The 13,891-nt window shown below is 39.6% G+C and overlaps 1 protein-coding gene across 2 annotated transcripts in view; it reads left to right on the top strand.

Annotated features, from left to right (window-relative positions):
• The window catches only part of LOC124285238, a 290,116-nt gene extending 276,676 nt beyond the window's left edge, over nucleotides 1–13,440 (top strand). For both annotated transcript variants that reach the window (XM_046721444.1, XM_046721443.1), the window contains exon 14: nucleotides 10,321–13,440. In XM_046721444.1, coding sequence (XP_046577400.1) covers nucleotides 10,321–10,399 — 79 coding nt within the window. In that variant the 3' untranslated portion in view covers nucleotides 10,400–13,440. The remainder of the gene's footprint in view (nucleotides 1–10,320) is intronic.
• The last annotated feature ends 451 nt before the right edge of the window (nucleotides 13,441–13,891 follow it).

The raw sequence follows: 13,891 nt of genomic DNA, 5'->3' as shown, positions 1-13,891 counted from the left end.
AAGAATCAGAACAGAAATGATTTGAGGTTATCAGCATGTGTAAGTTATAACTAATGAGTACTCAAAAGTCCTCCCATGAAACATGATGCTTAGTCCTATTTTGGGGGATAAAAAGTTGAAAAATTGAAATTTTCGGGGAATAGTTAGAGAATAACCCACGAGGTACAAGTGATTACGGGAAATATGTCCCGAATGAAATTAATGTTCACTGTCTCAAGCTTTACCTTGTGGGTTATTCTATTTATTACCCATTCTGCAATTAAACCAAGAAACCAGTATTTGAGAACTCAAAACCACATCTTTAAATATGTAAGTGTTTACAACTAAATCAGCTGATCTGTATTAATGTGCGGATGAAACCAAACTGCTCAAGCTTAATGGAATCACATTCGAACCACAATATAGTACTGTAGAAAATGGTATGAAAAACAACGCAATTAAACAGTTTCAAAATTTGTTTGATGACGATTTTATTAACCACAACGCCTTGTAAAGTTTAAGTTTATTATCAACAAGTCCTATCACATATTCAATATTAAGTCGTAGATTGCAAATGTGTCCATCTAGCCTGCTCGTGTCAGAAAGTGGGTGACTGTTCTTGGATACAAAACAGCAAAAAATATTTTTTAACGTTAACGTGGTATTATTGGGGTTAAAAGTGGGGTTTTGGAAGCAATCATTTGTAGTTTGGGGCTTAAATTGGTGTTAATGAGTTGTTTGATGAATGGGTTGATGCCCAGAAATTTATGTTTAAAAGACAGTCTTTAGAAATCATATTTCACATATTGTTATGAAACACCTATTACAACATGTATGGTTAGCTGTGATATGTCCCTGAATTCCTCATAAATCTAAAAATCTAATGACAAATGATCTTTGTCATCTGTGAGTATAAAGTGTCCAAATGAAATCATGAGAATAAATTAGATGTGGAAACAAAGGATGTGCTTTACATGTGATGGGGGTGGGGTGGGGGTGGGGTAGCCTAGTGGTTAAAGCATTCACTCATAATGCTAATGATCACAGATTAAAGATAGTATGCAGCAGAGAGGGTTCGGGTGGTCCTGGCACAGTCAGGCTAGTAAGGCTCATCATCAGCTCAGGGCCCTCGCCCCCTCTACACGCAGCCCAGACAGTGAATGGGACTTCTCCCAGGAAACACTGCCTTGTCGAACCCACCAAGAACTTTCCGGAGAATATGAAGGCTCCCCAACACTGCAGCCTTCTGCATTACCCACAGTGTCAGAAGGGCTGTGCTCCCGGTGGAGAACCCGGGCACTCTCCTGATCTGCGCCAAGAGATCAGGAGGTACCAAACAAAGGGCACCGAGAACAATGGGGAGCCTGACGACAGTTTACTTGGGATGCAAGCGACACATTTCAAAGGCGAGGTCTGCATATTTATCATGCTGTTCCTGAATCTTGCCAATCACATTGTTGTCAAAAGGGACAGAAAATTCAAATATATAAATAAATTCATTGGCTTTATCAAAAAGAACAAGATCAGGTTTGTTGGCAGGAATTCTTCTGAGGCTGTATATATGGGCCTATTCCACAGAAGTTTGAATGCATCATTTTCCATGACACCCTGGACATGTTCAGGGTCGTACCATGGATGGACCTCGGAGTCAAAGCCACAGACATGGCGGAGACGGTAGTAAAAGCAACGAGCCATGCCATCATGTCGTTTAAGATATGCTGTTTGTGCCAAAGAAGGGCATCCACTGACAAGGTTTTGGACAGTCTCTGTGAATTCATTACAGTGTTGACATTTCATATTGATATTTTCTTCTTATTATTATTATTATTTATTATTCCGCCGATTTTTGTACCAAACATAACTCCTAAACCAATGCTCCGAATCGCTTACAAAAAATCACACAGATGCGCACCAAGGTGTAAATATTCCCCTTAAAAATCTCTAGGCTCTAGGCCCAATAGCAAAGGGGAGATAATTCAAAATTAATTCCAAAATTTCAACATATGACAGTAAATATCTCAAGAACTAATTGTTCCAACACTTCCAAATCTCTTGTACAGATGCACAATCGAATTTCCAACAAGTTTGCTTGGACAGGTCAAGTCAAGTTATATTTGTTTTTAGTTTTTGGCCATGTTTTTCAGCAGTTTTCTGAGTAGTTTGCTCCCAAAATGTGCAAATTCTGCACAAAAAGTATGGTAGATGAAGGCTTGGTGATTCCAGGACACTAATTGTTTTGACCGTAGACCTAAGAACAACTGAGATACAGCCTTTTAAAGAGGGAACTATTTCTTTTCCAGAACTTCTTAAAAGGTACATGACCCCCGCGACTTCGGCTGTATTTGGAAGATCCGCTCGCCTGTCAAAAACGTGTTCTGGCTCCGTTTTGGACGATGATTTCTAGCCCTCAGATACAATAGATAGAACTAAAGCCAAGGAGCCCTCATCGTTGGCTGCAACTATATTAATACTTTTGTTTCTGACTTTGTTGTCCTCCGCCGTGATATTGCAGGAATGACTAACGGGATCGGGTGATCAGGCTCGCTGACTGGGTTGACACGTCATTGTATCCCTACTGGTAGATGGATGTTCATGCTGTTGACCCCTTGGATGTGCCTTTGATGGCCGCCATATTGAGTGCTACTTCTGGGCCAAAGTTCTCTTCAAAAACTTTCAAATACTTCTTCACAGGTTTTTCAAAAGCAAACTTACCAGGATAAAGTCTTGAACAAGCTGGTTTAGATGTTGTCTGTTGTTGCTGTACATTTTCTGTTCTTAGTCATATGTCAAAATTCACGTGGTTTTGGCGGCCATATTGGATTCTAGTTTTACACGTACAGATTCAACCATGGTCATATCATCCAGCTTGATGTGAACTCCATGGACTTGATTAGCTTATGAGGTAAGCTGGTGAGATATGGCAGCTCTTCACTTCATGACGTCATTGCTAATCACTTTCACAAAAGAAAGAATGACAACACTGACTGGTAATCATTCAGTTCAGTTCAGTTCAGTTTATTCAGTAATTCTGGCCTTAAGGCCTACATTACAATTATTGTTATTGACTGGTAATCATGTGTTACTATGAAAACTTACTCACAGCAAGTGTGATGCAACTGAACACTTTGACAGATGAAGTGGAGTGTTGAAACAATTCTACAGTTGGCATACACAGGATTTGTAAACATTCAAGAATATCATTTAATAGTAAATACTGTGTGTTAATGTGGGCATCATATGACAATAAACGCATATCTTATTGTCAAGCTGTCTGGGGACACTGGCCTTTTGTGGTGCTAAATTTCTTTGCATCTTATCTGGAAGGAATAAAAATATTGTTTTTATGCTCTTGCAAATTTAGAATGGATTCAGCTAACATTTCCAACAACTTAACTCTTTTCATACGACTCAAAAATTTCACAGCTGCACATATATCCTAAGGACGTATTATCACATCCAGGCATCTACAACCCTTGCATACAACCAGATTTTTCCAGCTGTAGCCTCTGAATTCGATGGACGAGATATGACATCAGATTTTTTACAGTGTTTCAATACAAGGGACGTGATAACTCGTTTACTCATACTAAACATATCTCACAGTTTTCTAGCCATGTATCCTCATCCTTAAAAAGCAGTTTGTGTACTTTGTGACAGTGTATTTTTTAGGATTTACTTGATTATCTGTCATTCCCTGAATTCCTTGACATTCCGTGACCACATGGCATTAAAATGGCTGGTCGTCGGAAATTGTATCTGACCACACAAAACAGGAATATTTCAAGTTACCGATCCAGGAATTGGGCTTAGGGTTTGACATTTGATTGTTAGCAATTCTTTGTTCTTTGACTGTTTTTGTAGGTGTTACCACTGGTAACACTTGTTTCATTGTTCTTTGGATTTGGATGTCATGACTCTATTATTTGTGATGACATAAATCTACTAAATTGTAGTTGTTCTTGCACAGCGGTGTAGTCAGTGGATTGAAAGAAATTATCACATTTGTCACAATGGTGCGTTAGTTCAATTTTGTTTCTCCTTTTAGAAAAAAATCTGCATTTCCAATGTTTCTGTGCTAAAGATGACCTAATCTTTTGGTCTGAAATATTTGAATGAAAGTGAATAAAGATGTTTTGAAAACAAAATTCAGTTCATATGGATTTTGATGTTATGGTCCATTTCAACTGTTGCAACCATGGAGACGTGATATCCCCGTCCCTCGTATGTAAGTGTCATGTTGCTAAAAATAGACTCGTATTGAAGGGTTGTGACCCTTCAGATTTGATATCACATCCTTTCGAATGGAAAGAGTTAACACAATGGAAAGTTATGTGTAATTGTGACATTGTAAACATTCCCTCTGGATTATGGTAGCCTTTATTCCTGTGGTTACACAAATACATACAGAAAATGAAATGAAAATTTAAACACTAAGTCATAGCTATTCCTAGTGGTATGCATAATCTGTCTACTGAATTATCTCCCCTGATCTTGACGTCACGGCATTGTTGTTTGAAAACCCTTCATAATTTTTCTGTATGGTCTACACTACAGACGTATAGAAGTGAAGTGAACAATTTTTCATCTACAACTCTACTTTCTTCATCAAATCTACAGAAAATTGGTCAGTGGAAATCACATTAGTCATTACGACAATTGCATTCCTTTTGCATATCATTTATTGCTGAAAAAATTTACATGTATAGAATTTTCCTGCCATTTTCCCGATCGGAGCAACATGTAAAAAAATAAATGTGTCCAATGCCAGAAATGCATGGCGGATATTGATCCCCATTCCATGTGTGCTGGTTGTTATAAGGACATCCCCTGTACTCTTTTATATCGTTGCCTTTTGTGTCAAGGGATGTCTGAGGGAGATTTGCTCATTATGGATGAATCCCGATCATTATCCAGGAAACGCAAAAATTCATTGTCTTCGGAATGTTCTAAACCAAAGAAAAGTAATTCAGCTCCTCCCTCTCCCTCCATTAAAACAGAACCTAAATCTCGATCTAGGTCAAAATTAAAATTTTCCTCAAGTCAGCTTGAGTTATCAGCTATATCGAAATTGCTATCTTCCTTTAAATCTGACATCCAGGCGTCAATGGATAAGTTCATGCGAGACATGGAAATGCGTAACGAAATCAAAAGTAACAAGCTACACAAACAATTTGAGGAATGTTACTCCGGCAAGACGGCAGACAATAGCTGCAATGATTTGACAGATGGCAGCGGTTCTGAAGACATGCCTACAGACATCCCCGCTTTTATTGACATGGAAAACCCACCGATCATTCCATTAGTATCTGATCTATTGGACCCGGATGGCTCATCGTTTTATCTCTTTTCTCAGTTTATCATGAGGGATGGGTTGATGTTGTGCAGCCCATGGATACCACAGGGGATGAATTTACTCCAGGATGGTCATTTAAGAAGCTTGAGCTCTTACATGGACTTTATCCTAGTACCCTGCCACCTCCTACTGAGGTTCATGAAGTGGACATCGCTGTGTAGCTGGGATTATCGGGTTGCCTGCCACCGGAGCGGATGCCTAAATTATCCCTACCTCATTCATCGTCTCTTAATACTGCCTTGGATGCTTACAATACGTTACATCGTTACTGAACCTGCCTAGGATTGACCATAGACCGGTGTATGCAATCCACAATCGACTTATTCCAGCCAGCCAGCCTATCCTGGATAATTATTTTAATCAGCTTCAGGATTCCAGGGGATTACGTGATCAGCCACTTCCATGTTTGGCCAAGGACTTTAGGGAATTTGACACGGCAGCTCGTACTTCAATTGACACTCTCTCATATACAAATTGGTTTGCTGCAGGCGCACGCGCTCTCTTTCCTCCCTTGATCCAGGACTACTCGGGTATTAAGAAAGATACCTTAGTATCAATGTCAGCTCAGGAGGTATCTGTCAACGCGTGGATATGCGTCAACTGGGGAATTAGCTCATAATTAAGATGAAGTGTGCGTAGATGAAGACGAAGGCATAGTTAAGTTCAAACTTCTTTAGTTACATGACAAACAAATACACAAGACATACATAAGGTGAGCGGAGTACCTGCTCAACCCTAAGGCGTTTCCAACGAGCGGCATTATCCTGCTCGTGGTCGTCCCAACGGACAGTCCAAATACCGAACTCGTACTCCTTCACTGTCTAGATGTGAGCATACTAAACATATATACAGTTTTGACAACAATGGACAGGCGACGACTCATCAATGGACAGACAGAAAAACAATAGCACTTCCTTGACCAGTTGATGTGATGGCAGACACGGCCAAGGGGGATTACCAGTGAAGGTTATAAATGTCTTATACAATAATTAATGGGCTGACAAGTCAATTTACAATGCGGTAGTGATAAGGATGTACAGTAATGATTAAAAATACAGGTTATATACATATATATATTACATAAAGTCTCACATGTCTTGAGTACATAGTTTTGGACTTTTTAAATATTTAGACGATGGCTGTCCTGAATTAGTCCCTATATCATATCCCTTGCACATTCCTTCCTAGACGTGGTATATCAATCCTTAGCAGATACTATGCAATATCAAGTTGGGATTTTGGGCCGCCTCACAGCCTTTGAGAGAATTCAGAAACTTAATTCCATCAGGAATCTTCTGGAACTGTCTAAGGAGATGCTTTGCCAGCAACCATTAAATTCAGACAGTATCTTTAGTGGACAGTGTCAGGAAGCTATTGAAGCTAGAGATGCAATGGCATCTCAGAATTTAAACCACATTTTGGCTTCGGCGCTGTTAAAACAGAACAAGAGCAGGCCATCCCTAGGTCCAAAAGGGAGCCCTTGTCAACTACATCTCGTGGATCTTCAGTTACAGCAAGCCAATCTCGGCCTTTCCAGAGGTTGGCCTTTGATTGTGCTTCGGATTCCGGGACACACACTCAGTCTAACTCATCACATAAGAGCTCAACCTCAGCTAGAGGTAGAGGTAGGGGCGCCAGGTCTTTTCGGGGCTCAAGACCCAACGCCAGGAAGTTTTGACTCAAGTCACGCAAAACCTTTAACTCATCCTTTCGAACCGGAATTGCCCATCGACTTGAAAATGGAGTTCAATTTTGTGCAACCAGTAACTTAGTCTCCGGTAGGGGGCAGGTTGTCCCAATATGCGGACAATTGGAATCTTATAACCTCAGACAAATGGATGCTTTCTGTCATAGAGAGAGGCTACATTCTTCCATGGGACAATCTACCCCTGTGACTTGTTTTCCGACGGGTCGGCGATATTTCCTCCAGGCCCAACTTTTAGTGGGGGCAAATCTTGCGATAGACTAGCTGTTGGAGAAAAAGGTGATTGTCAAACCTCCTCCATCAGACCGAATCTGCGGCTTTTATTCCCCGGTATTTCTCATCCCCAAGAAGGACACGGACGAGATGCGTATCATCATAGATCTCAAGCTGTTAAACAAGAACTTTCTACGGAAACCTCACAAGTTCAAAATAGAATCCCTGAAAAATCTACCAACTTTAATCCATCAAAACTCAAAGTTCATCTGTATAGATCTCAAGGACGCTTATCTGCACATACCTATACATCATCGTTTCCAGAAATACCTAAGGTTTGCTGTGAATGGTCACAGGTTCCAGTTCCAAGTCTTACTGTTCGGAATCTCACTAGCTCCATGGTTATTTACGATGGTATTAACTCAAGTTATTGCCTTCCTACATCATCATCATATATCAATACACGGATATCTGGACGATTTTCTAGCTAGACATGTGATGACGAATGTACTTATCAGACAGACAAAGTTCATTCTCCACATCTTCACACACCTGGGTCTGATAGTACATCCGGTAAAGTCAGAATTGAGCCCCTCCACTCAGATCAAGTGTTTGGGAGCCATTCTGGACTCAAAGTCATGCCGGATTTACACTCCTCAAGAGCACTGGCTCGAGATCTGTGCAAAAATTTCAACTACTCTGGACCCTCCAGCAGTCTCAATTTGTTCGTGGATGTCCCTCCTGGGCTCCCTCACCTCCATGCAGGATTACACTCTAAGGGGAAGGATATGTTTGAGGATACCTCAGATCTCGCTCAACCAGTTTCGTGCTCGAGACTTAGACTCTCTCATTGTACCTCCGGATCAATTCTAACGAGAGATACTTTGGTGGATGGTAGACAGCAATGTTCTTCCGGGAGTCACTTTTAGCCATCAGCCGCCAGGTGCCCACATGAATCATTTGCAGACTCAGGGTCTGTGGAACACTGAGGAGAGCAGTCTACACATCAATTGCTTGGAAATGTTGGCACTCTTAAAAGCAATTTGTTGTTGGGCTTCCCATTTTCACAGGAAAAGTGTGATGTTGGTATTGGACAATTTGACAGTTGTAGCCTACCTCAACAAGCAGGGAGGCTTTAGACGTAATCGTCGCCGACTTTTCCTCTCCTGTAAGACCAACGTCGACTCAGATATTTCCAAGAACAGTATTTCATCCTGGTTACGGAAAACCATATCATACACCTTTCGTGACCAGGATCTAGACTCAATAAGAAATTCTCACCTCATGAAATCAGGGCTCTCGCTACATCGTTAGCTGCTTAATCAGCAGGTGATTTCCAACCGTCAGTGGAAATCTCCGAATACGTACATCAATTTCTATCTCAGAGACGTTACGGCTTCCATCGAGGGGTGGGGTGGGTGTGTGTGTGGGTGTGTGTGTGTATTTGTTTGTAATTACCAATTGTCAGCAGTAGTTTGGATCAGAGTAGAGATTGGAAGCTGCTGATCTGGACGTGACAGATAACAGACAGAGAGGGATCACTGGTGGAATGACATCACAGATTGCCGAAGAAGATAAGGTAAGGATTTTATGTGTCCTTAAACCTAACATCTGAGCACCATTGAAAGGGTAAGGGAAGCCACTATCTTCTCCCCCTTTATGGTTGTCAAATTAAGCTATATGGACGGAATTTATCAAGAACTGGAAGGGACGCCATATAACCGGAAGTGACGTCATAGAACCGGAAGTGTCGTCATAAACCAAGAATAAGTTGAATTAAGCCCAATATTGTCACCATAAATAAGGAAATAGAAGTAAGGGATTGCTTGGGAACCCTTAAGGATTTCATCCCTCACTACTACTGACCAATATGGAAATAATCTAAGGATATCTCAAATTATGTCATAGTTATTCGTAGTGGATTAAGGTTCATCTAGTGGTATGTACTGGATCATCTTCAAGGGGACCCTCCATCCTTATGTGGGATTCAGGCAACCATAATCCAGAGGGAATATTTACGTTATAATTAGGAACAATTACATGTATTGTTAGTAATTGTTAATAAACCTACCTCTGGATTATGGGATCTATCGCCCTCCCGTTCCTCCCCCTGATTCTATCCTAGAAGATATATGGTGTATCAGTTATTTCAGAAAAATTGTAAAGGGTTTTCAAACAACAATGCCGTGACATCAGGATCAGGGGAGATAATTCAGTAGACAGATTATGCATACCACTGGAAGTAGCTATGACTAAGTGTTTATATTTTCATTTCATTTTCTGTATGTATCTGTGTAACCACAGGAATAAAGGCTACCATAATCCAGATGTAAGTTTACTAACAATTACTAAGAAAACATGTCATTGTTTCTTATGTACATATAAATGGGACCGCCTCCGTGGTGTAGTGGTTAGAGCGTCCGCCCGGAGAGCGGAAGGTCACGGGTTCGATCCCCGACCACGTCATACCAAAAGATGGTAAAATATGGTACTTGTTGGTCCCTGCCTGGCGCTCGGCATTAATGGGTACAACAAGGACTGGTCGGCTCGGAGTCAGTATAATGTGTACAAGCAGCCGCACATACACATACACAAACATGCACGTCGTTATATGAGCGAAATATTCTCAAGCACGACGTTAAACCCAATTTCACCTCACCTCATCACATATAAATGACTTTTCTATTCTTGTGAGAGATACATTTAGTATTCAAATTGACAGGTTGTTTTTGTGTAATCTAATATTAAGATCACCTTCTGTGAGGTTATCAGGATTGTGGGGATATGCAATAATGTGATATATCAATAACAGTTTTGGAAATCAAATGATTGAATTATGTATCCCCATGCCTATATATACCCAGAGTTTATTATTACTGAGATTTAACACGACAAAAAAATAGATTGACCCAGGTATATCTTTGTATGTCATAAGTTTCATGGCATTCCAGAACCTGTGATGTCAGGGATATTTCTGCTCAAATACTTTTTTAGTTTGAACATTAATGAACGTGATTACTGAACCTTACTTATTTTCATATGTGTATCATATCTTGTTTGTTTGTTTCAGATTTTATTATGTGCCATTTATGGAGAGTATAGGTGCAGTGATGGAATCACAAGACACATCTGCAACTGGCTTTCCCTAAGAAGCTGGAGCTCAGAAAATACTTCATCTGTGGAGACGGATTGTCATCACATTAAATCATGGATTATATGATTATTTAGTTGGACTTCATGCTAGAACAATCTTTCCATATTTCATATGTCCTCTCAAATTAAAAGGTTTGTAGAGGAGCGACAGTGTATTGTAACTTAACATGTGCTTTCAGAACTACCTAATTAAACTGTTGGTCCTTTGACAGCAACTGCTTCAATCGGAGCATATATGTACAGTTAGTATGTGGGAACATAATATTTTGGTGTTTTATTAAATTCAGTCTTTGACTTTACCTTTTTAATAATAGCTTCTATTTGCTTCTGCTCCATTGATCACACTGCAGAGGCTGATCACATGACTGGACCTTTCTCTCGTTTTTTTATCAAATAAGGACAGGCTTATTGCAAGCCTCTCAGTGTGCTTTTCATATTGTTCAGCATAATTTTTTAGGTATACTACTAAAACTGTGACAGTGTATTGTGTGACAACTATAGTTTTACACATGAAAGTGACTGCAATGCTCACTCTCTGTAGAACTTTGATGACAGCATGGGGAGGAAAACTACTCAAATGGAAAACGTTTTCGCATTTTAGGATGTTTTTTCGATGACAGGTGCACATTTATCTAGGTGTGATCAATTGCACTATTGGGCTTTTGTGGTGCACAATAGTGCAGTGGTAAAGTGACTGCCTGAAGGCCCGGGTTAGATCCCCTGTGGAGGCATCTAGGTTTGGGTCCCGAGGTAGGCACATTTGCGTCGTATCCTTGGACAAGATAATTAGATCCACGTTGTCTCAGTTCACCCAGCTGTAAAATGGGTACCCATGAGGATGTTCTGGCAATGTGAGCGATTAATTGATGGCGCCTAACAGGCAGCATGGCTGTATGATCCCCGGGGAGTTGAAAAAGTATCAGATAGTCTGATAGTATGATGTCCTATTACTGGGGATAGTAGTGTACGTAGCACCGTGAGCAGGTAATGTGCCTGGATATGAGCGCCATATATAAGCGGACTATTACTATTATTACTGTTTTTATCAACATGAAACAAGCAAAACACATGAATGGACTGTGCAATATGTGACGATCAGACAGAGGTACTCTTTTTGACACAGGTACTCTGGCTAGGTGAGTGACTGGTTTCATATTGCCAAAGCATACTTTATATTGTAATCTAGGCTATGATAAACACTGTCTCCTGATCTAATCAAACTGGTAGTGGGTACTTTGTAACTGGTACATCAGAAAGCACACCAACTGTTTCTCCAATTTGCAGTGATTGGGTTCTTGGCTTAGGTATTTTGGTTTTGGTTTGAGAATTGAATACGGCATTTAGGAAGATGTGATATCATTGGTGGAAATTATAATTTTTTTGTGAATTAACTTGACATGTTATTAAGTAAAATGCTACCATGTAATAAAATTTAAGCATTCAATACTAATGTATAATACTATAATCTAGTAGTTAGCACAGGTCAAGCTAATAGTCTCATACGGTATGTACTGATCACATGGTTTAATTTTTTTTTTTAGGTACACCCAGAGGAATATATGGGGACGGGGTAGCTTTTCAATCTACATTAAGAATCTTTATGTGTGGAAAGGATATGGCAAATATTTACAAACTGGGCCCAATTCCTCTTCAAAAGGCAGCAAGGGTATATTTTCAGTACAATGTTTCATAACTTATTTCAAATCTTTTTTGTGAAATGGGACAGACAGTAGACTTGAATTGAGGGGTCACTAATTTTGATCAATTATTCAGAGGCAATTTAGTGTAATGTTGCTAAAATCTTGTGGGGAAAAGTAATGAATAGTCAAAGTATGTATGGTCAAAATGTTGTTTTAAGGCTTGAACATATGTTAACAAAAAGTGAGATGTCACTCTGTATATGGAGAGTCATATGGAGATACTCTCTTAGACATGAAATGACAACTGATGACATATAAAATATAATTCAATTTGTTTTTGAAGCAAAATCAAATTAAAGGAGAGAACAATTCAGCATTATAAGAGGTTCAATCATATCAAAAGATTTCCCATATGAAACAGCACATGATTAGAAAACCCTCTTAGGGCAGACTGACAACAACAAAATCATATATCATGGGCTCTCACATATAGCAACACATCTCGCCAAGATAACAGCCATTTCACTCATTGTGGAATTGTTCATACAATCAATATCATCATTTATAACCATATTAATTCATTTTACTTTTTGTGATGACTGTTTGTGAAACCCACACCCATCCAAAGAACAAACAGTTTGTCAGGTTACGGAATTCCTCATATTTCATCACATTATATATCCCCTGTCACACCCTTTGTCACATTATGTTTCTGGAGCCTAAATGGGTTCTTTTTGATATTTAGTGTATACATTTGTTCTGTAATTTTGCTTTTCACGAATTTCTTTCTTATTCATACCTTAGCATTTCTGAGGCAGCAAGTTGACCCTCCGCGGGGAAGCAATATTCCAGCTATATGGCGGCAGTCTGTAAATAATCGAGTCTGGACCAGACAATCCAGTGATCAACAGCATGGGCATCGATCTGCGCAATTGGGAACCGATGACATGTGTCAACCAAGCCAGCGAGCCTGGCCACCCGATCCTGTTAGTCGCCTCTTACAGCAAGCATGGGTTACTGAAGGTTCATTCTAACCCGGACCTTCACGGGATGTTGTTCAAGGGAAACTAAATGCCATGTTTTGGGTATCATCCTTCTCTCCTTTAATTTGTTGAACATGTATTCAACTTAAATTGGGTTTACTTGGAACCACTAAAGATGCAGGTATGCATACATCATAATCGAATTAGTATGTTAAAAAAATCATTATTCATTTAAAGAACATAACCAAGGAACTGTTTCTTATATATTAGACAAACTTTGTATTCTCGCATGTATTTTACTGGACCTTTGAATGCTCACTCTTATGTAATTGTGACTCTGCCACCTACTCCTTTCTGTTGCCAACTCGTTTTGTACTGACTGGTTAGAAATAAAATCTATCTTACGAAAAAGAAGGATCATGAGTTCCCCATTCAATTTTAGTTTGAAGCATTTTGAATTTATGGATTGACGTGTGTAAGACATGTGTTTGTAGAAAATGCAGATTGATTTTGGAGGTACATATTATTCAAGCAGCAATTTAAACAGATTAAATGATTACAGTACTAAGTATTGTTAATATCACCAACAACTCAAGGGTGGCACCCAGTTGAAAAAAGTATGGTATGACCATGGCCAACCCTTGACCTCAAAATGCTTATTTTTCATCAAAAGGGCTTGTGTTTTATAAATTGTGTCATAAAGTAATGTAAAATGCAATTTATTGGCAATTTCATAGGCAAGGCCACACTGATTTTGGTAAAACTCCATGTGACCATCATGGCCAGACTCATGGGAAAATTTAGACATCTGTGTTGACCTATGATTTCATTGGTCAGGTTTAATATTGTAGAATGGACTTCGATC

The sequence above is a fragment of the Haliotis rubra genome, unplaced genomic scaffold (genome assembly GCF_003918875.1).
Source record: "Haliotis rubra isolate DU_JTF1 unplaced genomic scaffold, ASM391887v1 Scf356, whole genome shotgun sequence".
In the NCBI taxonomy this organism is placed as follows: domain Eukaryota; kingdom Metazoa; phylum Mollusca; class Gastropoda; order Lepetellida; family Haliotidae; genus Haliotis; species Haliotis rubra.
Note: the sequence above shows the minus strand (reverse complement) of the source record. Positions and strands in the feature narration are given on the sequence as shown.